Genomic DNA, 25,310 nt, shown 5'->3' on the forward strand with positions numbered 1-25,310 from the left:
CAGAGCTGCCCGGGCAGGAGTCGGGGCGGCGGCGGCGGGCTCGGCCTCCCTGCCGAGGCTCCTTCCCTGGGCCTGTCCGCCCGTCCCCGCCGCCAGGCCCGCGCAGCCCCTCCCGCCCGGCGCGGCCCTCGCACGCAGGCGGGCCGGGCTCGTCGCGGCGGCGGTTGCAGCGGAGCTGGCACAGGTAGGCCCCGCGGGGGTCCCTCCGCGGCGCGGACGGACGGGCGGCGCGGCCAATCGGCGGCCGGGGCTCCGGGAGCGGCCCAATGGGGCCGGGGGGCGGCACCCGCCGGCAGCGATCGCCGGTGCCCCTGGAGCGGGGCGGCCGGGCCGGGCCGGGTCCCTGTGCCGCTCTGCCGGGGGACGAGCCGCGCGGGCGGCGGCTCGGCTGCGGAGCTTCTCGGGGCGCGGTGCGGCCTTGGGCGGCTTCGGGCCTCGGCTCCCCGGGGCGGCTCTGGGCCTGCGGGATGGGCTGTGCCTCCGCCCGCCAGCCTGGTAGCCCGCAGTCGGGATTGAAGGGTTTTCACGTTCCGGAGGGGACCAGCAGGCCTCGGTTGCAATGCAGCTGCTATGAACGAAGCTTCGGTTTCGATAGGCTTACGTCGAAGGAAGGAACGTTTTCCTGTTGGAATAATCGTGCCTCCAAATCAGCAGCTGTAGGGCTCAGTTACTATAAAGTGGAGAGTGTTTATATCTAGAGTGCATGTTGTTTTTTATTTAATAAAATAGAATCCAGTACTAATGCAGCGTTAATTTAGATTACGCTTAGCATCCTATTATGCTTGTCAACACTGCAAAAGAATTGATTATGCAGTAAGTAGCAAAGTAACATGAGGAAGCAACAATTAGAATTTAAATCAGACTTTGAGAGATAGCAGACAGAGCTAGAGAGATCAGCGATTTACAGACAAGCTCGATGTTATTTTTACTGTGGTAGCTACTCCAGCCAAGCTATCAAGAGTTTTCAATTAAAATTCCATTATTAGACGTTTGAAAACATGCATTTGAGTGGTATATTGAGTCTGAAGATTGAAAATATAGGTTCAAAATAATTTTAAAATATAGTCTTTGACGTCGTTACTTAAAAGGCTTCATAACAATGGGTTTGCTCATCTTTTATTATGAAAGCATTCATCCTGGATTATTACAGAGCTGAAAGTAATTACGTGATTGGGAAAATTATATGTGTTCTGACAAATGGCATATAAGCTGCTGAATAGCTACACAAATAGCAGAGCTTGTGATTTTCCTAGACTGGTTTAAATTCTGTCTCATTTTGTTTCTTCTGTGAAATTTCTTCAGTTTGTCCTTAAAAGCAAATATGGTTTTAATTTATTTTTTTTACATTACAAAAAGGCTTTTTATACTATTTCTGCAGTGATATTCTCTGTATAAGTATGTGAGTATCTTATAATTAAGGCTTTATGTTGTGCTACTAGGTATGGAAGCTTGGAAAGATCCTTTTTCTCTTGTTTCGGAGGACTCAAAATCCTTACTGCATTATCACTGAAGTCATTAAACTTTGTTTCAGTGTCAGTCACTGTGTTATCCAATCATTGACTCTAAAGAGTCCTTCATTGACTCTAAATAAGGTCTTTTTATGAAAGTTTGAAGAAAGTCTGAAGAAGTCCAAATGTTTTGAGGCCTAAGGTTTCTTAACTATAAAATAAAGATAATATTTGGTACTCTTTGAAGAAGCTTATTGTTAATTTTGTAGCTCTTCGATCACGGAAACTTTTGAAAAAATTCTAGGTTTTTTTAATAGGTTTTCAGTATTTTTTCAATTGCCCTATGAAGACTGATTACCTGGTCACCATAACTTTGCCAGAACTCTCTATCTATTCAGATCAGTCCTAAAATTTTACTTTTGTGCTCAGCCTGTCTTACAAATGTTTACAAATAGCTGTCAATATCTAATTTGGATTTTTTGTCCAGCAGGCTCGCAGATGGGTCAGGGACTCTGGAGAATTGCTAGAAACCAGCAATTGCAGCAGCAAGGATACAGTGGACCAGGCTATCTTAGCAGAGAGCCTGGTAGGAGGATACCTGCTAACAACAATGTTTCCAATACGAGCCACCGCAAACAAGCTCAAGGAGGCATTGACATCTACCACCTGCTGAAGACAAGAAAATCGAAAGAGCAAGAAGGATTCATTAACCTGGAAATGTTGCCACCAGAGCTCAGTTTTACCATTTTGTCATACCTGAATGCAACTGATCTCTGTCTAGCATCATGTGTCTGGCAGGATCTTGCTAATGATGAGCTCCTCTGGCAAGGGTAAGCATGGAAAAAGAAATATCACCTGGGCATAGTAAAAAGTATTAGACTTTAAATTTGCTTCAGTACGTCTTTCTAACCTAGCAAAGGTTTCCTAAGTTAAATGAGATTTATAAAGAGGAAACATATATAATTTAAAAATGTGTTATTCTGGATTTTTAATTAGCATGAGGTATTACTGGACATTGCTGCATACATAAGCATGCTTGGCACAAGTGTACATGTGTATTATTAAACACCTGGTGTTTGAGATAGCATCACAGGGACTTGTCTTCACTTTTGTATTATCTCAAAGCACATCTCAGGTGTTTGTATCATTACTTCTCTGAACTTTGAACAGTTGTCTAGCTTAAGCAAGCAAGCATATTCAGCCAAACTTCCAAAGGAAGAGAAGTGAGAACTCATCTGCTACACTTGACACAAATTAGGTATCTTTTTTGGAAGATGGCTGTGGAGGGAGGAAAGAAAAGTTTGGTTTTTTTCTCAAGTGAAATTTCTGCAGCCTAACACTTGAAACACATTTATGTAGAACATATGCAGAATTTGTATGTCTGGGAAATAAATAAAGGAACATTTTTAAGATAAAATAGTGTAATATTAAAATGTAATTAACATATTGTTCTGTATTTTATGTTTTACAACACTAGGAAACACTCATGAAATCATACTAATCTTTAGAGTAGATGGTCAGCAGAACTTGTAGCTTCTTTCACAACATTTTCTTCTCCCTTAACAGACAATATTACTACTGTAGCAGTTGGGTTGCTGTTCAGGTTGTTTATTTACCTTTCATTATGCTCTACATCTCCTCCTCCCCTTGTCTGTTTCCTTGCCCAGCTGTATTTGAATTAAGCAGTTTCCCTTCCTATCATGCTTTTGAACCTAGCAAAGGATAATGCAGCATAACTTCTTAGTCACAATTGTTCTGCTGTTGGGGACTGTTCTATTGACAGGAGCAGGAATTCTAGTGAAGGATACCAGTAAGCTTCTAAGTTTGTCAGTATGCATTGTACTGCTCAGTTCTTGGTCTCAAACTCAACCTAAATAGAAATAAATCCCCTAGACCAAAGCTTGTAGTAGAGCTTCTTAATTACATGCAGTATATATTCTTAACATGTGGGGTAGAAATACATATTTTCCTTGAAGTTCATTCTGGGAAGCAGTTCAACCGTTTTTGTGCAATCTTTCCAAATAATATTCACATTTATACCGCATTTCTTTTGGTAATGAAAGTGCATCCTGATTTAGCAATAGATAAAAATCTCAATTTGCATAATCTCTGTAAAAATCTTCACTATTCCACACATATAAGGGTGTGTTTAAGCTTTGGCAAGTACTGTGGTCGCAGTTCCAAACTCAGTCCAAATAAGACCCAGGTTCCAGAACTGAAAACAGAATCTTTGCTCTATCTCCAGTGACTACCTGCTGGATCCTAAACATTGTTCCTAATTAGTTACTGGGCAGGTGTGTTGAAGCAGAACTACCAGTTCAATAAGGAATCTGGTGTAGAAGGGGAATTGCAGATGGTATCATCAAAGGAACTGAGATGAGGGACAGAAACTGATGAGACTGATATGGAGTCAGGGTGGAATAAAAAAGAAAGAAGCTCAAAGGTTATAGAAGATTGAGAGGAATGGGACTGGATCTAGTTGTTAGGACTGGCCAGTTAGGACAAGAGGAAGAAGAGTTGGGTGAAGAAGGACAGATGGGGAAAGGGCTGAATTAAAAGCATAATAAAAGCAGATACAGTGTCCAATTCACTGCACAACTGGGGCACAGGAAAAGAAGCAGAATGTTTTAATCTGCCATAGTACCCCAGGAGAACAACTTGTCACTGTCCTCCAGTGTTCAGGTTCTAGGAGTGCCAGAGGTCTCTGCTCTCTGGTTGTCATAATGATGCCACCTACTGGGATAGGTTTTGATGTTGCACTCAAATACACCAAAACCTCTGTGACAAGAAAACATTAATCATATAATTGAAGATTTTAGGAAAACATGGCAAAACATGACTTAATAACTGTTACAGTAACCTACTTCTAACTTTTCTTATAGCTCAAGTATTAGCTTTGCAGTGTTGGTTACATTTTGCTTTTGTAAAATCCATAAAATTTGGTAAGGAATTTTTATAATAGATTAATTCTATTTTCATAGGTTGTGCAAATCCACTTGGGGTCACTGTTCTATATACAATAAGAATCCGCCTCTAGGATTTTCTTTTAGAAAATTGTATATGCAGCTAGATGAGGGCAGTCTCACCTTTAATGCCAACCCTGATGAGGTAAGTGAACTGTTGCTGACAGTAATAAACAGTTACAATAATTGTGATTGCTTTTTTATAATTATATCCATCTAAAAACAAAGTTTTAATCAGTGTTTGTTTTACTGTAGGGGTGGTTAATGAGCAGTATCCTGGTCTTTTTTTTGAGTATTGTACCTGTGTACATCATTTACATGACTTGCCTGTTAAGTGGCCTGTACACTTCTGTGGATGCCAGAAATTCATGACCACATATTAACTTAGGAGCAAGGCAGATATCCTAACTGAAGAGACAGTGGTGAATTGTAAGAGTGTAACATTGAGCTTACATAAATAAAAATGTTAAAATGCAGAGCTTGAGTTTGGTTCACTTTAGACAAAGCAGGATGAGGTATAAAGTCTGATTACTTCTATTGCAATCACGTTTTCTTGTAGGGGATTTTCACCTATTTCCACTATCAAGGAGCAAATCTTGTAGTATGAAAAAGATCTACTTCTGAACTATCCTGAAGATCAGTTTGATTTAGTTTCTGTAGGTGTTTATTGTGCACTATCTTTTCTTCTAGAACAATATAAATTTGTCTTCAAAAAAAACCCATCCCTTGTCAGACTGAAAGATTTTCATTTATGACTTCATGTAGCTAACTGGACAAGTCAGTTTCTGCTTTCAGTCTGTCACCTTTCAAAGAAGAAAACAGTTTGAGAGTAGACAGCTTTTGCCTGGGAGATAGACAGTTAATGCCCAAGTGACAGAGAGAGTCTTTTGTGTATAAAACAAGACTCCTGCTTCATGTTTCCTAGGAAAAGAGTGTACACAGTACTGAACAAAAATGCTGTCAGCTTCCTGCGTATAGTTACACACATACATGGAAGTGGTAATTGAATAAATCCCAAGTAGAAAAAGGATTGAGATATGAAAAGAAACACTTCTAGGACCAAATTTCACTCAGCTGATATGATACAGAAAGTATGAACGTGTGATGGGGTAAAATAAATAAAGCAGTTCTCTGAATCATTGCAATAATGTAATTTCACTTAAGTTCTTGCTTTATCTCATATTCTCCTTGATTAAGATACCATTACTTTTATCAGTCACAAATAGAGTATTTTGTAATTTTTCTGGTAGAGCTCTGCCTTGAACTCTGATAAACAGCATCGAGACATCAGCGCCTGGCCACTTGAGTGATTAGTATTGTTTTTCTGCAGAATTTTCACAAATTTAATAATAAATGTGAAAGCTTTCTAAGTAGATGTAATATTTAGGCAACTTACATGTTTTCAGTAATACATCAAGTATATTGCTGGTAGCATTGTCTGTCCAAATTTTTCTTTGTATTTGAATTTTTTGACACAATTTTTTCATTTAACTATCTCAGTTTATAATGTGCCATTATATTTCAACCTTATTTAAAGTAATCTTGGTATCTTTAAAGCATTTGGAGCCTTCAGAAAAGGCACTCATTATTTTTAAGGGCAATAAGATCTGCAAATTAGAGCTAACTTACAGCATATAGGTATTAACTTTATTTTGCTACTCTTGCTTCTTGCGGTTATATTTTACAATAGAAGTACAAATACTCTGCTTCAATGAGAGATGAGAACCTCAGGGTATCTCCTAAGGGCTCTGTTCCTCTCTCCCTGTGGAGCACCATAGCCTGGTAGGAGTCATTCAGGGCCTGAGTTTCAGGAGAATTCACAAATACTGTTGCTTTAACTGTTTACAACTGTGATATTGGCAGACTTATTATTGTTATAAGGACACTGTGACTGGAACGTATGATATGACATTCCACTATTACAAATTGTGTCTCCGAATTTCCTGCCAAACTCTGCTTTACATTTGATAACAGACCTGATCAAATTACTATAAAAATAGGAATACTTACAGCCACAGGAGCAAGATTCTCCAAAGGACACCGCCCATGTCATGAAAATGGGTAACCAGGCTCCACAGCAACAGCTCCAGAGCTAGCGGTGGCTCACGGGGTAGGGAAGAGCATCTGCACACTTTGTGGTAGGATTCTCTGGTTAGCCATTGTTGTGTGCATGGTGTTGTGGTATCTGCTGTAATTTACCGTGTTGGTTGTGTGCATGAGCTTGCATAATTCATAGCAGGTGCTCACATTCTGCTAAAAGGATGTGCCTAAACACATGACATGTAATCTGAAAAAAAAAAACCTCCAGTGCATGTTTGGGTTGGGGTTTTTGTTTTGTTTTGGTTTTGTTGTTTTGGTTTGGGTTTTGGGGTTTTTTTTGTTGGTTGGTTGGTTTTGTTGGGTTTTTTCATATGGCGCCACCATCATAGACAAGATTTTGGGAGCTGGTTTTTGTTCTTTCTTTGGAGAGAGGGGATAGTTTAGTGTTAGTATTAGCACTTGAATATTAATATGTTGTTTAATCTGCCTACCTGATTTCTGTAATATTTTATTTGAAAGAGTGTATGATGTTTGTGAAATGTTTCTCATGCAGTGCTCATTTCATCTCGTGTGCTTATAACTCAAAATTTGTAAGCAACCAGAAGTTATTTCCCATTATTTTGTATCTAGTTTCTAACTGCCTACAAAATATTTAGTCAAGTTTATTACACGGATCAATGCTTTGTAGCTAAAATTGAAACTAAAGGTACAAACAAGAATCTTCTGGTCAGGAAAGAAGTTCTATTTTTTTTTCATCCTTAATGGTTCTAACTGATCTATTTAATAGCATTTATCTTTATGGACCTTGTGGAATCTGTACTGTACCAAAACTCCCTGACTTTAGTGAGGTCAATATTTCCTTTGCATAGCATAATAATAAAGTACAGTAAGACAGTGCTTATACTAAACCTGTCTTTGCACTATTCTGATTGTCTCGTTCTGCAAGCTGCCCTTAGTTTTTGACAGGGAGGCCAGGTTTTTCTGACCTTTTCCTGGTTATAAATTGTTAGCCCCTTGTGTAAAGCCACTTGTGTTAGTCACTTGTGTAAATCTTACCTGACTTTTAATTATAGATAGTCTGTAGATGATGGATTGTTTACTGTGCTGTATTTCTAAGCAAAGTTTTGAAACTTAGCCTATTTCATAGTGATCTACTAAGCAAGCCACTTCTGAGATGCCTTGGTTTATCGGTCAGAAGAATAGTATAAGTATGTGTATGTTGTAGAGGAAAGAAATTTGTTTGTGTGATTTATAAAAAAAGTTGGAAAGCAACATTGAGCTGAAACCTTTTGATATTTCTACATTAAAATCAGAATGGTTTAATCTTGTAAATTATTAGTTATGGATTCTCTGTAATATGAAAAATATGTCCGCATTCTATTTGCAATTTCTGCTATTCTGTTTGGATCACTGAGACTGTGTTTTAAAGGCATACAGTGAAAGAGACACTGTTTCAAATGTATCTTACATATTGTGTCCACATTTGTCTTGATGTGGACCACCAAATGACTTGATTCCTAACTTAGTAAAACAGTCATGAAAATTTGTATTATACAATATTTCATCAATGCTCTGCATTGTTCCAGAAGATGCACCATCAGATCTATTGAGATAGTGTACTTCCCTAAAAAAATGGTAACAATGATACCATATGTGTCTAATTATTATTTATTAATAATGTTAGTGTTACCTAGAATCACCAGCAGAAGTTGAGACCCTACTATACTAGATACTGATTCCAAAATTTCTGTGTCATTAACTTAGGCTGTGTCTGGTTTGTTTTGTATGCATATCTAAACAGAGGTGCCAAAGGCAACTACAAAAGTTTTAATGTTGACTGCTGTACTGAAGTGCTCTGAAAGTACTCTTAGCAAAGAAGGTAGTTAATGCAGAAATGGAATCAACACTTAAAAGGAAAAGTTTTCCATTTTAGAGGTCCTGTATGGATATTAACAAATCCAAAGACTATTGGAAACAGGTAGAAAACAAGCAAGGAGTATCAGTGCTGTAATAGAATAGCTGGCAAAACAAGCATTCTGTGCAAGGAAAAAAAAATGTAAAAAATCACATACTCAACTACAACAAGTGGCTTTTGTTGTTACTGTTTGTCTATATTTAAAGTTGTTGTTTGCGTGTATAATTTAAATCAACACTTCCATGCATTAATATTTTATCCAGAGCTGTCTGAAATTCAGAGATAACATGCTTGCCACAGAGGCAAGGTTTAAGGCATCCTTCCTAATTCTCTAATTCTAAGAATATTACAGTCCTCTGAATTAGATTTTTAAAAAATAGTGTATGTGCTCATTCTGCAGTGTTTCCCGAGTGTTAAAAAGGCCTCTTCAGAGCTGATAGATCATGGCACAGAGTAGCCTACCTGACTTCAGTCAAATGTTTCCTAAGAGAATCAGCAGCTGACTGATAAGTAATCTTAGCATCGGTTTAATAGTGTGTAGGGCTACCTACTTCAGCTAGTATATATGCCACAAGTGACCGTTTTAGCTACCAAAAGTGATTTATTTGAAGCAAGGGTTCTTGAGAGGTTTTCAAGGTAGTATTTACAGTGTTATGAAAAACAGATTCAATGACATGCTGTAAATCTTGTAAATAAATTTCATTTGCTGTGAAACAAAATTTAAGAACTTAAAAAAGAAAGCAGGCTTCTACTGTTGCAAACAGTATTTTTGATAGCTTAGGGTGAAATAAAAAGCAACTAAAAACCATGGCATGTGGTGAACTATATTTTATTTATACCCTGTTTACCTGTGAATGAGCTGATGAAAATGCATTCACAGGGAAAGATATTGTCAAGCATTATGTGTGGTAGGGGAGAAAGGAGTTAGAGAATAATAAGGCAAAGACTTTGTAGCTTGTCGGATGGAGATCCCACATTGAGCTGCAAGTTAGTGAGAAAGAAACTGCAGCATTTATTGTCACAGAGAAACAAACCTGCTGTCTTAAAGAGGGTGTTATTGTCATCCTGCCTCTGCTATATCATGCTAGGTGCTTTCTGGGTGTGTTGCATAAGTGTTTATTAATTGCAGCAGGAATGCTATTCAAGACTTCCCCACCAGGCTTCAGTTTGTACTAGCTTAAGCTAATACTTCCTATTGAAGCAAACACATCAATCTCATTAACTTGGGATAAATGTAAAGGAGATATTCTGCGGCTCATCTTACATAAATTGCCAAAATCCTTGTTATCTCCCATTTTTAATTTCTTGTTTAGCTGTGACTCAAGAAAGTACTTAATATGTTGTCCATCCATATTATGGACAAACTTAAATATGATCTAATTTGGACTGAAATGCAAGATGATAGAGCAATACATGTTACATTGTCATCCTAAATATAGATTTTTCATAAAATTGGGGCATAACACTGCTAGATTTTTTTGGTTTATCTATCTAAAACCCTTTGTTTTTATTTATTTTTATAAACCATTATTTAAACAAAATAAATGTATCTAGATTAACTGCTCTTTTCTATGAATATTATAAGCAAAAACTGTGGACTGGTAAAAATAGCTACTTAATACTACACGTGTTTTTTGGCTTTTAATTTATGTTCTTAAACATATATTGTAACTATTTTCCTGCTTTATGCAACTAAGATTTTGCTTTGCTAAGACACTTCACAAAATGTTCCAAACCTGCACTCAACCTTTTATTTCTTTTTCACACAAAATTCAAGAGCACTGGGAAGTTTAGTTTATACACTGAATGATAGGTTGCCCCTACATCTTTGTAGCTGTAATGTGAACTTAAAAAGCAGACTTTAAAAATAATGTTATATTTGATATCAGAAAATTTAAGAAAAAATATTTCAGACATATTTTGAAGGTGATTTAGGTTGTGGCCTTAGTACATTATTCTATGCAGAAATGCACTGTCCTACTCATTTTACATTTCATCCTTATGCTGTAGTCAAGATCTATTGTACTTAAGTATTGCAACACTTCTTTGTAACAAATGCTAAGAACTGCTCCCAGCCCCTGCCAAATTGAATCGGGAGAACTTGGTTAGTTGTTCTCAGGTTTAGATTGTTGCTGTTGGAAAGTGTGAACATTTATTAAATCCATTAGTTGGGTTTTGATTTCTAAGGTTGTAAGGAAAATAGTTTTATGCTTTGGGATATTTCAATGACCAGAGAGAATCCAGAATATCACTAAAATACTTTAAATTTGCCATGTTTATTCTATAAAAAGTGTGTGTTTGGTAAAAGTGTAAAATTCTGGGAATCATGACTATCAATTATATGCATTTCTGTATTTTTAAACTATTTTTATGTTAGACATATTGTTCTTATTTATGTGTATGCATATTTATATATGTTGACACTTACCTATGCTTTGAAATCAGCGTGCTTGTGTTTATTTGCATTATTACACATTTAAACAAATGCATTTAATGCATCTATTTGAATGTGGTACATTGTATACATGTGAGAACATTACTGTTTTAATGAAAGACCTTGAAGACTAAACACATTATGGCTAAGATTTTCTTATTTGCAAAAGTTATGAAATTAACAGTTATGGTCCCTACAACATTTTAAATACTATTACAATAGTACGAAAAGCAAAATACTGGTATACACTGTAAAGAAATTATTAAAGAACCATCATGCTCATTATGGGGTTCATAATTTAAAATTTTCTACTATGACTGTATGTAAAATCTCAACCATAACACTAAATTGTCTCTTGGCATTTGATTTATAATTTTAGAGTGTATTCTGCATGTTGAAATGTGATTTAGAGGAGGACGAACCATTCTGAAAAACAAACCAGTTAATTCGTAGGATTACAGTCCTACATTGTGAAGTACAGTACTTGTTCCTAAATACATTATGAAGATTAAACATATTTATATGTACTTGTATTTTATCTCAGGGTGTCAACTACTTTATGTCCAAAGGCATACTAGATGATTCACCGAAAGAAATAGCTAAGTTTATCTTTTGCACAAGAACACTGAATTGGAAGAAGCTGAGAATCTACCTTGATGAAAGGTAATTAAAATTTCTCTTAAGGCATTTTCTATTAATTTTCAATGTTCAGCCCCATTTAACAATATTTTGAATGTAGAGATGCCACTTCAGTGATGTAGAAAGGCAAAACAATGCAGCTAGGTAATGGTTCTTCTAAATCTGAACAGTTGCTCTGTTCAAGTATTTATGTGACTGTAGGACTTAATAAGAATCCTCTTATCACCTGTAAATGATAAATCTCACATCCTCACAAAATCTTACATAGAGATTTTGCTGCTTTTTTTGACTTGATGGGGTTTTTTTCCCTTTCTTATGGATCTTATTCAGAAAAAGTAATTATCACATTACAAAGGGATGATGGCTTTTTAACTAATATTGAATCATCTAACCATTATTTGGTTGTCTGAGATTTCTTGATTGGAAGTTGCACACACCTCCTGACAGGGAAGGGAGCAGCCTCTTGGAGACATCAGGAGCTGCAGAAGGGAGCTCTGTCCCTGCCTGGTGTTCTGTCTCCACAGTGCTTTCTCATGCCATCAGCTTGGGGGAGGGCAGTATCATTGAGGAGAATAGTTACTGCACCTGAACAGGAAGAACAGAGGATGCTTCTCATCCTCTTCAGCCTGTGCTACTAAAGGAATAAAAAGAGTCTGTAATGTTATCACCACTGGCAGTCCTGTGCAGTAAAACTTGAGATTTATAAATCTTTTAGACAATAATAAAAATACAAACCATTTAATGGATGAGATTGCAAGTTAATGTTAGTGACTCCTACTGCCATTTATCTTCCCTTCATAAACAGAGTATGATCAGACACTAAAAATAAAAACTACTTTTTTAAATGTTGAAACTCACAGGCAGGGTAAAAATCAGGTTAAATATAGGAAAATGTTCTTAGGTTCACTTCAAATTTGCTTCCAAATTTTTTTCTACTGTCTTTTTCACATCTGACAATATAGGTGCGGTCTGAATCTTTTATGTGTGTTTGTGTTCAGTGCAAAGCACTTGAGAACATCACGTTCTAGTGGACTTCCATGAGCAAATTTTGCCTAGCTGAAGCCTGGTTTTAACAAGACAGTCCTGTAACAGCTTCTAGTTAGACATCAAAATGTGTGGCATGCATCAATGTATTCCCTTTCCTGTCTTTTTTAATGGTTTTGTCACAGATTAAAGGAATCAAAGCCTCTGTGTAGACCTTGATTGAATATATATACAAACTTTGAGTTCTGATTTGTGTATGTTTTTATACTGTTTGGCCACAAATAGGCAAAGAACATGTATTTATATTATCTTTGTGCTGTTAGTGATAATTTTGCCTTTTAGCGAAAACAAAAGCTCATACAATTCTAAAGCTTTAATTTTTATTTTTAACATCTACACATTTTCATATTTAAATAGTTAATAGAAACCTTTCTAATGATAGGGTTTTTGTTGTTCCAGGAGAGATGTTTTGGATGACCTTGTGACGCTGCACAACTTCAGAAATCAGTTCTTGCCAAATGCACTGAGAGAGTTCTTCAGACACATTCATGCTCCTGAGGAGCGTGGGGAGTACCTTGAAACTCTCATAACAAAGTTCTCTCACAGATTCTGTGCTTGTAATCCTGATTTGATGAGAGAGCTTGGCCTTAGCCCTGGTAAGCAAAAATGAGCAGTGGATCAGTCTTTATACTTCTGGATGATGCTACTGTTTCTGACAGCTTAAATGTTGGCACCTAAACGTGTATGCCTGAAAGTACAAAATTGAAAAATTTTGTTGAAAATTTTGTTCAGTTGAAAAAAAAACCAAAAAACATAGAGATTCTTTTAGCTGATTAGTTTGGTTTATTTCCATGGTATCTTTCTTCCATTTTTGTATGTTCTTTGAGCTTTTTTCTTTTCTGAAGTTCCTCTTGCAGAGTTTTACACACTTAACATTTTACCTTGTGGATAGTCTCACAGAAATGAAAGGGAATATTGGGCCACATACAAGCTAACAAGTATTTCTAATTGGTTGGAGGAGGCAGTTTTTAGCAGTGGAACTGCTTACATATTTAAAAGATAAGCTTTCCAGGATGTTGGCTTTAGTTTATACAAACTTCAGGAATCTGTTTAAATGAAAATGTATAAAGCCCTTAGTGGCTTTTGGATTATGTAGAAATATTAAGAGATTTGTAAATTCTCATTTGGCAGTGTGCTGACATTATTACTTTGAAAGTTGCCATATTAAATTTTATTTCTATGGATACCCTTCTGAGTAGTTGTACGTATATGTGTATGTATATATGTATAAAATTATGAACCTAGATGACAAAGATCATAAGGTTCTTAGACAGGGAAAAATACTTTTAATGATCCCAGTTTCTTTTTTAAACTTTTTTTATTTATTCTCTCTTGTCTAGATGCAGTTTATGTACTGTGTTACTCTTTGATTCTCCTTTCGATTGATCTAACAAGCCCTCATGTGAAGAACAAAATGTCAAAGAGAGAATTCATCCGAAACACACGACGAGCTGCACAGAATATTAGTGAAGATTTTGTAGGGCACCTTTATGACAACATCTACCTTATTGGCCACGTGGCTGCCTAAAAGCACAATTTGCTAGCACTTAAAATTTGTAATTTTCAGAAACTACATCAATTCAAGATATTAATTATTTTGTAGAGATGGGGGTTATTTTAGTGCTGGTCATTCTAACCTCTGTATGCAATCAAAGTTTGTGTGTGTAAGTGTGTGTATGTGTAAACTACCTTTTCTATTAACTGTGGGAACAGAACGACTTTCTTTCATAATTTTTTTTAGTTTTGCACAAAACAATGCCATTAGTCTGACACAGCCATTTATGAATGTTAAACTGACATTACAGTCTAAGCTGAAAAAGTGGTGAATTTGTGCATTAGATCTGCTTGAAACTTTAATAAGTTCATTCTTTTTAGAATACCATGTAATGTGTATATATTTAACTAAAGAGATTTATAATCATAATTATTTTATTGTAAAGTATTTTAACTAAAATTTCTCCTTTTATCTCTTAAATTAGTGTTTGACTTTTCGTTTGCATTTTTTTACAATGCTAACTACCTCAGATACCTAAGTTAGAGGAACATTGATCTGAATACTACAATAAAGTTTATTCTAGGAGAGGATAGAACACTTGTAAAATATTTAAGCTGATGTTTTATACTATATTTATTAACTTGAATTAGCATGTTGCCAATCTGCTATTCACTCAATTTTAAAGATGACAGGCTCTATTTTAGATGAACCCTGATGCCATAAAGGGTTATCCAGGGGAAATCATGCGGTGTACAGAGAGGTTTACATCGTTTACTTACACAACTTATTTTGCAGATACTGGTTTTTGGGAAACAGGACAACTGCAATCACCTGTTCAGCACAGTAAACAAGAAAATCTGAACAGGGAAAGTGGTAGGAGTGAGTAATATGTTGCTGCTTTCAGTGGGTTCCCTCAGTCTACAAGTGTCAATGATGGAAATGCCTTGGCAAATGTATACCAGATGACTTGTTGCTAAAGCTGTTAAAAACTGACAGTGCAAGATTAGAGCAGTGACTCTGCAGGATTGGAGAACTGTTTCAGAGTCAGATACTGAATTACTTTCTAAGTTAGTCATGTAGCTAGATATTAAACAGCTCTAAATTTGTGGAAGAACTTCAAAAATTACTTGGTCGGGTTTTGTCTTGACATTTTCTGAAGTGTGGAGGATATTAACAGTGGAACTGCTGTGCTTGTGCAGAAGTTGACTAAGGATTTGCCTAGGTTTTGTTCAGACAACTCTAGGAGCAGTTGATATAACGTGTAGTTGAAGAGCTGTTCCTGATTATGTTTGTTTACATAATATTCAGCTATCAGTAGTGTCTGGATACATCATGGTAGCAAGTATATTTCTTCTTTTTCTCTACCCCATACCATGAGGTGATGTGGGAAGGTATTCTTAATCTGTAAAACAGAACTAATCTGAGTTTTTTACATGGAAAGCTTATAGCAGAGCCAAGAATTTCATTCAGGAATGACCCCTCACAGCCATGCACTTTGCCTATGCTGCTGCTTTCTGTTTAGCACCTAGGGAGTGTTAACTTTGTTTTAGATGTGAGAAGGACAGTCCATACAAGGGCTACATAAATTATGGGAAGAAAAAGATGTAGCTGTTACTATTTCAAGTGTTTATAGCTCTGCTCCACAAACCAAAATGCATGCAAAAATAGTACTTTTTTATTGCACTACCTTTTATCAAGTGTAAATGCCACTGCATTTATGTAGCATACACAGCCAAAGCCAGGAGCCAGCAGTATTGTGGCCGTGTTCCAGACAGGTTTACAGCATCACCTGCCTTGCTCAGGATAACTACTCCTCACCCAGTGTTATGTCATGTATTGCAGAAAGTCCAAGGATGCGTTCTGCAGTGGTCAATTAATCTCAAACACAAATTAAGAGTGTATGGTACAGTGGGGAGCTTTGTATAAGGCACAGATGTCTGCTGCTATACTACAGGAAAAAAAATTGAAAGCTTTTAATGTAATTTGTAAGACCAGTTATAAAGGACAAGTGTCTCTGGGCTCTTTAAAGTGATTTGAAGTGGAGACAGCAGAATATAGTTTCCTAAGAAACACTCCTCAAAGGTTGCACATTTTAAAAGAAGAGTTCAGTGAATTTTGAAATTGGAACTTTTCTTGTTAGAAAATATTTTCTTCTCAAACCACAAATGCAGAGCGAGGTTTAATTCTGTTGTGGCATTGGTTGACATTAGTGATACTGGTTTTGATTTTGCACTAGTAAGAAAGTATGAATTGTTAGTCTGGATTTCTCCTAATTTCCCATTACCCTGATACAGTACAAAACCTTCAGGCAGGCAGAACATGTTTTTTCTGGAATAGATGAGTACATCTATTAGCAAGGTCTAGAAAACTTCTAGGCCAGTGTAGAAGCCAAGAAGATAAATTAGAAACAGAATGATACAATTCAAGTTTCCATAAGACAAGGCTGGGGCAAAAAAAAAACAAAACCCTAATGACATGCAGATAACAGCATCTGATCTTCACAACAGGATTTTGAACAGTGTTAGAGGATTAGCACCCAATTCATGCTCTACATTATGTTACTAACTCAGAGTGGAACAGAAAACAGCAAACACAACTTGCCAAGTGTGAATTCCCTCAGTGTCAATCACCAAGTAACTAAATACATTTCTGCTGTCATTTTTCTTTCACCAGTTTGAGTCTAACTCTAAAGTGGCTGAGAAGTAATTTTTTGCATTTTAGCAATCTAGACTTTACATGAAGTTAAACAATTTTCTGTCTTAAAAGGAGAGAAAAAAATCAAGTGTAACAGTACTCCTAAAAAGTGGAAAAAAAATTGTCTTGGTTGTCCTCCAAAAACTCTTTAAAAAACAAAGTGTTATGCAGTGTTTTCTTCAATGCACTTGGTGTCTCCATGCACATTTTAAAATAATGATACTTCATTGATCCGTGTGTCACTAAATGATGCAATGTGGAAATAGCTCCTTGATCAAGCCCTTCAGAAGATTTAGGCAGAGGATCTCAAGCTGAATTATGTGAGCATGATCATGCTTATAACTGTGAAGTGTTTCCCAAGCTATTGTGATTCCACCACTGCATGTCCTTTAAACTTCGGCCATGTGGTGTTGCCTTAACTCTTAACTGTATGCACTGTACACAGCACTGAAGGAAGAAGTGAGCCTGCAGCCCATCCCTCTGCAAACACTCACTGTTCTGTCCTAAAAGACACTAGAATTTTCCTTAATGGCCATTTCTGTAAGTTTGGTAACTTCAGTATACACAGATGTGACAGATGGAAAATTTTCTGTTCGTGTTGGGAAAATGAGTGTACCCCTGTGTCCATGTAAAGTGTCACACAAATGCAGCTCCTGTTTGCTTTGATTATAAAGTCTGAGGCTCTGATTGCATTTATTCAAGGAATATGGCATATATTAGATATTCACATAGCTTACCTATACACAGCATCTGATATTATCTGTTTTCTCAGACTCTATTTCTGTCTAAAATACCTTCCATTCAAACTCTAAACAACACATTTATACAGCTTTGGCTTTCTAAAATAAATCAAAGCTGCTGCAACATAAATCAACCCAAATAAATACAAGTTTGAGATGTGTTTGTCGATTTTGAAGTAAGTGAGAAATTTGCATTCAGGAAAAAAATTCAATTTTTTCTCTTTAACCTTTCCCTTTCACTCCCCACATTGGAAAAAGAAAAAAATGTAAACAGTTTCAAAATACAGCTTTAAGAAAATAAACTGACTAGCTGGGCAAATAAATGTTATTATTTCTTCAGTATTCTGCAGTTTATTAATGTTCTTAACATAAACAAGTTTATCAACGAGGAATTGCTCTTTTTCAAAGTGGTAATACTTTTGTTCTCTGTGTAAAGATGTCATTGTGCAATCTGATACTGTTTATAGCTCTGTTTTTAGAAAACAGGTATTATTTTAAGCACTTAAACAAAATTGAGGTATACCTCCTTGATCATGTTAAAATGTCAGAATTATAATAAGTATTTGGGAAAGTCAGATTTACTTGCCCTCTATTGAATTAGGATTTTTTTTCCTTTTAAAATATTTCATGGGTGTATTAAAACTAATAAACATTGAGGCCGATGACTTGTTCTCTGCCATTGCAAAATCTCCCACTCTAATCTCAAAAGCACTATTAAAGTGGGCAAAGAACAGATTCCTGTGTTTCACATCAGCATGTTATGGTTTTATTTTGCCTTGAAAGAGAAATACAAGTTTTTATAATCTGCATTTAATAGTGATTTTAGTAAGATAAAATTTTATGTGATAATCTAATACTATTTATGAGATGTTTAAAGTTCAGACTTGCCATGTGTAATTAAATCATAATCAAATAGATAGGAGTATTTACAGAAGTGTGTCTATAAAAAACCTAAAAGAGATCACATTGCTTCTTTTTCACCTCAGTGTTTTTTACTAATATTAATGTTAGCAAATTTGCAGTTTTCCTTTCTTATTCGTATAAATATGCTTAGAGAAAATATTTAAATGGAATACTTCCATTTCCTATGTGAAATTCACTTGCAAAAACAAACTTTCTGTACTTAAAATATTAGAAAAGCAAAAAAAACTTCAATTCATTGAAAGAAAAAGGAGGCTCTTAATTTTCAGTTGTGTGGTTCACTCATAGACCGTAATAGAGAAAACAAGCAAAAGGCACTTTTCCACTTTTCTGATTCTCAGCAATCAAAAAAAATGCATTTTTTAAGCTTAAGAATAGTCTATGTGTACCTAACAGAAATCAAACATGTTTTTGTGAAAGCAGTATGGTCAGAATACCAGTTATTTTCAGAGAGTGTATTCATTTGTAAAAGTTAGCTTTCTTCTTGGCAGTGTTGGAGTGGAATGTTGGATTTAATTTAAAATGATTAATGAGATTTTGTCAGACTCCTGCCTTTACCACCACTGCAGTTTGTCAGCACAACAACCTGGGAAGCCGGGACGCCACTCTGTCGCCCAAAACTGCTTTCCAGGAAAAAATAAACCCCAGTAACTAGTGCCAGGTACGTGTCGATGGTATTGTCTTTCAGCTGCTGAAAGTTTAACTCTAAGCTGGGGCATTTACACATTCTGAGGAAGTGAACCTCATTTGTTATTTCAATAGTCCTGTTTTTGACACTGGATACCAGTGTGAACTTAAATTTTTAGAGCAAGCATAGCCGTTTTTTTAACCTTGTGGAAAATCCTATAATCCATGCAGAAGAGAAAGACTTTAAAAGGGAAAAATATGTATCAAAGCTTATTTAGCGAAGTTTTTCTGGAGAAAGACCATCTATTCAATCTGAATACTGTATTCTGTTAGGAGGAACTCATCCTTTGAGCACTATGCATGCCAGTAGCCTGCTGAGTGGCAAGGAGTGTTCTGTCGGACTTGAGACAGATGCATCAGTGTGTGTGCCAAGAGCCAAAATCTGACAAGTTTGCAATGCTTCTCATGTATGACCATAAAATAAGCAAATGAGTAATTCTTCTGAAATGTAAGGTTGATATTGAAAATTATTTACAATTTGTCTTCTTTGCTTTCCTTGTGGAAGTTCGTTCTGTTGGTCTACAGTTTGAGCATTGTGTTTTCTTACGCATGAAATACTCAGAAAGATTATTTCAATTTCAAAAGCAGCCTTCCCCTTCTGAGAAAACATGCCTGCCTGTGCTGTGCAAGTCCTCCTGCAGTCACATAGTGCTGTATCAAAAAACTGACCTTGAATTCACTCCTGCAGACCACTTTATACACCAGTTCTATCCATTAACTCAGCAGGCAAAAATTCCTGCAGACATCACAGAGATGGAGGTGAAAAAGAGTTTGTACTGCTCTGCTGCACCAGGCAGGACCTACTCCTTTGAGGGGCATGATGGCACATGTTTTCTTTGCGTTACTTTTATCTTAGCTGGTTTTTATATGTTAAAAAAATATTTTCACAACTGCAGTTTCCCTACCTTCATATGCAGAATTCAGGCTAATTGCCATAATTTCATGTAACACAACTGAACTGAAATATATTTTTAGAACTGGAGAACTTCTTGAGTTTACTTGCCTTTTGCAGCATTAATCACCTGCTGATTAATGACAAAAGAAATGAGGAAATCACAGAAGTTCTTTACAAGTGCTAAAGAAATGCATCTCTCAGCGTGCTTCTTAGTAACAATCAAGATGCTGTATTTTTTCACATTAAATGTAACTTCTTGTTTCTATATTCCACTTAGGAATTTATATCAATAAAAGTATTTATTACTGTTCCACACTGTCTGAAGTCTGACAGTACCATTTCTGATTTGTACTAGCAAAAGCTGACTTTTTTGGGGATTTTTTTCCCATGGAATAGTAGAAAAAAATTAAATACTCAACATTCATCTATTACTGCAAAAATACAATAAGAAATCCTTGAATTTTTTTCCATGTAAATAAGATTTAGATATGTAATAAAATACAGAAGTCACATGATAAGTAAAATCAGCTTTTGTTAAATTCTTTTTCAACTTTTTAAAAGTAAAATATTATCTCCTTTTCTTGGTATTAAGTCTTCACAATATGTGTAGTTCTGCATAACAGATACTGAAAATCACAGCAATTAAAGGGCTAATTTGAAGATCTAAATGGAACACAGACATTATTCTGGCTTCTTATGTAAGATAGATTTTATTTAAAGTCATAAAGACTCTGAAGACTACTGAAAATTAAATTAGTGATATTTAATAATATTAAGTTAAATTGTCAGTCATAAATCAAGATGTATAGCCTGAGTCTAAAGATTCAAATTAAACAAAAAATAGCAAAGGAAATTTTCTGTGATAAGACTTCATTAAAGCTGAAATTTAGTTGGTTTTAATGTAGATCGAGACAGAAGTTTTGAAGAGGTGAGGTTGGTTGTCTCTGTGAGAGGATACCGGGTCCCAGACGTATTCATACCTCATCTTCCCTCTTTCCTGCAGTAACATAACAGCTTTTCTGCCCTGCCCAACACATCTGCGCCCCTCCACAGCTGTCCACAGCGAACAGGAAAAGTCTTTCTTTGCAATCTATACCTCTTCCACCCAAATTAGTAGACAGCATGTAATCTTGTTATTTTTAAAACATAAACTGTCCTCTGTAATATCTTCAGAGTGGTTAAATAACAGAGACAAGAGAAATTAGCAGTTAGGAGGTACTCTCAGTGAGCATCAGTATTTTCTAAGCACAGACAGTTCTATTATACAAAAGCAATAGAAAAGTGGACAGTTTTATGTCAATAACTTCAATCCATTCCAAAACCATCCACTAATTCATTTCATGCTAATTAATGATCTTTAGTCTGTTTTAGAAGTTGTTAACCACAAATTTGAACTAAAGAGTTTTACCCAGATAATACTTGGAGAAGCTTATCTGCATTTTCCTCACCACACACCTAACAAGTCACACCCTAGTAAAGTTGTTGCCCTGCCTCTGTCAAAAGCAAATTGGTAACTAAATGGAGGAGATTCAGGATGTCATTACATTGGAAGAAGTAAAGGTTTAGAAGTATTTTTAATGACTCACCTCCTAACAGAGCCATGGTCCACACGCTGGGTAAGGTAACAGATGTCGCTGTGTCACCAACTGAAAGAAAGCAGTGTTCTCACATCTTCTTGGATAAAGTATTCTCAATAAAGAAGAGGGGCCAAAAGCAGGCTGAGACTTTGGAGGCTTCATGCTTACTACAAGTAGTGCCAAAATGCATTTAACCTCAGAGAAAAGAGAATTAGTCAAATTCAATGATCATGATGCAAAGGAGATCTGTAAAATAAGTAGCAGATTCCCACCTGTACAGGTGCAGCAGTATATTGGTGTAAAGGAAAAGGTGTCTCAGTTTTAGTATGCAAGTATATATATTATATTATAAGTATAATTTTCTCAAGCAGTGATTAAAGCATCCATTTGGCTTCACCCCCTTTGTAGCCAGGCCTCAGTACGTAGGTGTATCACATAATGGAGCACAGGAGAATTTGTGTGTTAGTAGGCTGATGAGGTAACCTGTCTGCTGTTGCAGGCGCTTCTCACAAACAGCCTTTGGTGAATCAGTAGCATTGCACAACCTTCTGGAAAGACATTTGTCCCTTGCCATATTACAAAGTTGGAAGGAATACTCAAAGGCAGAAGGAAGCCAGGTTATGGTGTGGAAGGGGTGAGGTGTTGATACTTTCAGTATATACATAATAGACATTTCTATCTCTCTTTCTTCCCTTTTCACTTGCTTCATTTCCAGACAAGATTGTTTATATTAGTCTTAACAATCATTTAACCCAGAATACAAAAAAAGCCCCAGCAAAACAAACTGAATCTTTGAGGGTAAAAAAAGTGTGTGAGTTTTCACAGTTTTTCCACAACATTAAAATAACAATAAAATCATTAAGTATTTACAGAGTCTTCAGATACTACTTTAATTTTTATATTTTATATGTTATTTTAACTGGAGATTGTCAGTTAATACATTTATCGCTCATTATGTCAGTCTTACACAACACAAATCAAGGCACGATTCAGAGAAAAGCCTCCATAATATATTGCTATGAAAAATAATACACTGTATCCACAAGAATAAAGCTGAAATTGATGAAGCATTCTCTTATATGGTGATAAGCATAAATTATTATATAAAAATGAAACTGCCTTTAAACAAGTACATGATCCCATCCATTTTAAACACAAGTCTTTAAAGGGGAAGGTCTTAGATGTAAACCCAATCCCTATTCTTCTGACCGTACCCATCTTTAAACACATTAGTTTTCTGAGAAGGCAGTGACACAATTTTGCAACTGTTTATATCACCAAAACAAGGTCAGCTTGGAAGGTCATCACCAAAACCCACTCTCCTGACCCAAGTAGTTTTTGACTTAGCTCCTTATAGGATTTGTTTTGACAGATAACAACCACACAGTGAAATGACCAAATACCAAGTTTATTCTTGATGCAAAAAATTACACAACAAATGCAGTAATTTCAAAAAAAAAAAAATTGGTCCTGACAATAGTGCCATAGAGGCAATGCAGTCACAATGTCTATCCTGAGCAAAATCAGTACTCTGGTCCTCAATTTTACAAGCTTGTTTGGCAGGTTTTACCAGCTGGGAAAAGCTCCTCTGGATGCTTTCTCTTAGAGCACAGCTGCTGCTCTCTGAGCATCATTGCCCAGGCTTTCCTCAATGCTCACTAGGCAGAAGAAGGAGCCACTGTTTTGGATCATAGCAGCATGAGACCAGCTCTCAAATTCTGCAGTACCAACCCGTCCTCTGTTTCAGTGGAACTCCTAATTCACACCAGCACAGAATATGTCCTTCTCTTGTAAGTCCTGAAACTTGATTATCTTTCTCCTACCTTGATGTGCAACTATTCTTTCTGCATTACTGGGATGTTCAAACTGGTTGCTCTCTTCATTTTATGGGTTCCTTATTCACACATGTTCTTTTGCAAGAAAAAGACTCAGTGTCAGAAAGAGAGAGCACTAACTCCATGCTGTGCAGAGCTCTTATTATCAAAAGATCATTAAAAAAAAAAAATAAAACCAGAATAAAACACCACAGTGCATTTGCAAGGACCTATCCCTAGATACAAAATATGTTTCAAATTAAGACTAGAAATGACTGCAACATAAAGAATACTTTGCTGACTAGAAAATCTGGTAAACTCATGTCCTTTACAAATAGATCTATTGCATTTTATTTTAAAGTGGTCAGGTTTCATGTTTTTGGCCACATATTTTTGAAATTGTCTCTCTGACTGTAAGCATAATGTTTTATGGTTTTTATAAATCTTTGACTTGCTTAGACACTTTTTCCTTTCTGTTTCCCAATATTTCTGTTGCTGGTATTAAAACACACAATGTACCATAACTTTCTAACAATACCTTCTACTTTTCCACTGTGATTTCCTGACTTGTCAGAATCTTTCTAGATATGGTTTCCCTTAGGCTTATAGAAAAAAAAATTGTAACTACTCCAGAATTGACAGGGTTTATACATATATATTTATGCCTTGTATATATCCTAGGCTCCTGGTCTGTTTGCTTGCCAGCGTGATTGATTGACTGTGTCCTGAAAGTTGTTTATGGAAACCGGCAGGCCCCGTATTTGTACATTTCTGCAAACGCCCCAAGAAAAGTCAGCGCCCGGTGATCTCGCTGTTGGCTCTATTCCTGCAGCCTCAGACAGGAGCACTGTCACGGCGGTGCTTGTAACTAATGCTGCCTGGGCGCTGCCCTTCCTCCTCCTCCTCCTCCTCCTGGGCTGCAGCCGAGCAGGGTTTGCAGGACGGCGGCAAAGCGGAGCGGCCCCAGGGATTGCCGGAGCGACCCGGGAGAATTAATCAGCTTCTCCTTGCTCAGGCTCCCGGGAGGCGGGGGATGGCGTGGGGGCAGTGAGATGGGCTTTGTTTTTTCGTCTCCTGTTTCACGAGGGTCCCCTGTTCCCCCAGAGAGGCAAACGGGTCCCTTCACAGCCGCGTCACCTGGAGCAAAAATAAAATGATGGCAAGTAAGTTGCCCGCTGGTTAAGAAGGCTTAGTTCTTCTTATAAAATGTTTTATTTATATTAGAGCCCCGCCCCGCCCGTCTCCACCTGCCATGCCCAGGGCCGGGAGGATCCCTGCTCTACCCCCCCATCCCGGAATCTTTTCCATGTGGATCCCATTATCATCATTTGCTCCTAGTATAACGGGGATTAAGGCGATTAGAATGAAAATAATTAAATGATTTTTCAATTCACCCCTTCATGCAAAGGGAAAGAGGGGGAGAGAGAGAGAAGCGAATCTATCTGGAGAAACAGAGATAGGGGCTGTGATTCCCTTTTGAAAGGGATAACTTTTAAAGGAACGGAAGGAAAGGGGGGATCCCTCGCAACTGTCAAGTGTTTTCCAAACACCAGGTTAATGCTGGCCAGACCTTGTTGCGACGTGGCCCTACTGTTTTCAGGTAGGTTTTACAACCTGTAGTTGTTAAATCCCAGCACTGAATAATGAAATCAAAATAAAAACAAAAAATTCTCGGACGCTTTGGGGTTTTGTTATTATTTGGGAGGTAGGAAGGTGAAAAAAATCTTTTGGGGGTGGAGTAGTTTATTTCTTTGTTGGCTTTGTTGTTTGTTTGGGTTTTTTCCCTGTTACAAGTGAAATTCCTCTATTTCATCATTTGGAATACAGCCATCTTCGTGATGAAAGGATTTAAACATTTAAAAACAACAGACGGCTTTTAATCTGATAAAGGGATAATCGTTTCCTCAGCTTCTCTTCTTTTTCAATGAAAGTGCTCTAACAAAACTGCTTATATCCCATATGCACACAATCACACTTTGTGTTCATTTAAGTATCTTTATAAAT

At 36.7% G+C, this 25,310-nt stretch overlaps 1 protein-coding gene across 5 annotated transcripts; it reads left to right on the top strand.

Moving 5' to 3' along the window:
• Positions 1-19: 19 nt before the first annotated feature.
• Positions 20-18,381, top strand: FBXO8 (F-box protein 8). 5 transcript variants are annotated; one of them, XM_064710645.1, is made up of 6 exons: positions 20-184; positions 1,936-2,278; positions 4,430-4,556; positions 11,345-11,463; positions 12,883-13,079; positions 13,824-18,381. In XM_064710645.1, exons 2-6 carry the CDS (start codon positions 1,947-1,949, stop codon positions 14,009-14,011), a joined length of 963 nt encoding a protein of 320 aa, XP_064566715.1. In that variant the 5' UTR covers positions 20-184; positions 1,936-1,946; the 3' UTR covers positions 14,012-18,381. The 5 variants fall into 5 exon arrangements, with proteins under 5 accessions (XP_064566715.1, XP_064566716.1, XP_064566717.1 ...); XM_064710646.1 differs by having other exon boundaries at positions 21-184; positions 1,939-2,278; XM_064710647.1 differs by lacking the exon at positions 20-184 and adding an exon at positions 378-656 and having other exon boundaries at positions 1,939-2,278.
• The last annotated feature ends 6,929 nt before the right edge of the window (positions 18,382-25,310 follow it).

The sequence above is a fragment of the Zonotrichia leucophrys genome, chromosome 4, assembly GCF_028769735.1.
Source record: "Zonotrichia leucophrys gambelii isolate GWCS_2022_RI chromosome 4, RI_Zleu_2.0, whole genome shotgun sequence".
Classification (NCBI taxonomy): Eukaryota; Metazoa; Chordata; class Aves; order Passeriformes; family Passerellidae; genus Zonotrichia; species Zonotrichia leucophrys.

Excerpts from the sequence above, each read along its gene's own strand:
- FBXO8 (XM_064710645.1), top strand. The coding sequence starts at position 1,947 with ATGGGTCAGGGACTCTGGAGAATTGCTAGAAACCAGCAATTGCAGCAG. Across the intron at positions 4,557-11,344 it reads TTAATGCCAACCCTGATGAG|GGTGTCAACTACTTTATGTC; the intron begins GTAAGTGAACTG and ends ATTTTATCTCAG. Across the intron at positions 13,080-13,823 it reads AGAGCTTGGCCTTAGCCCTG|ATGCAGTTTATGTACTGTGT; the intron begins GTAAGCAAAAAT and ends TCTCTTGTCTAG.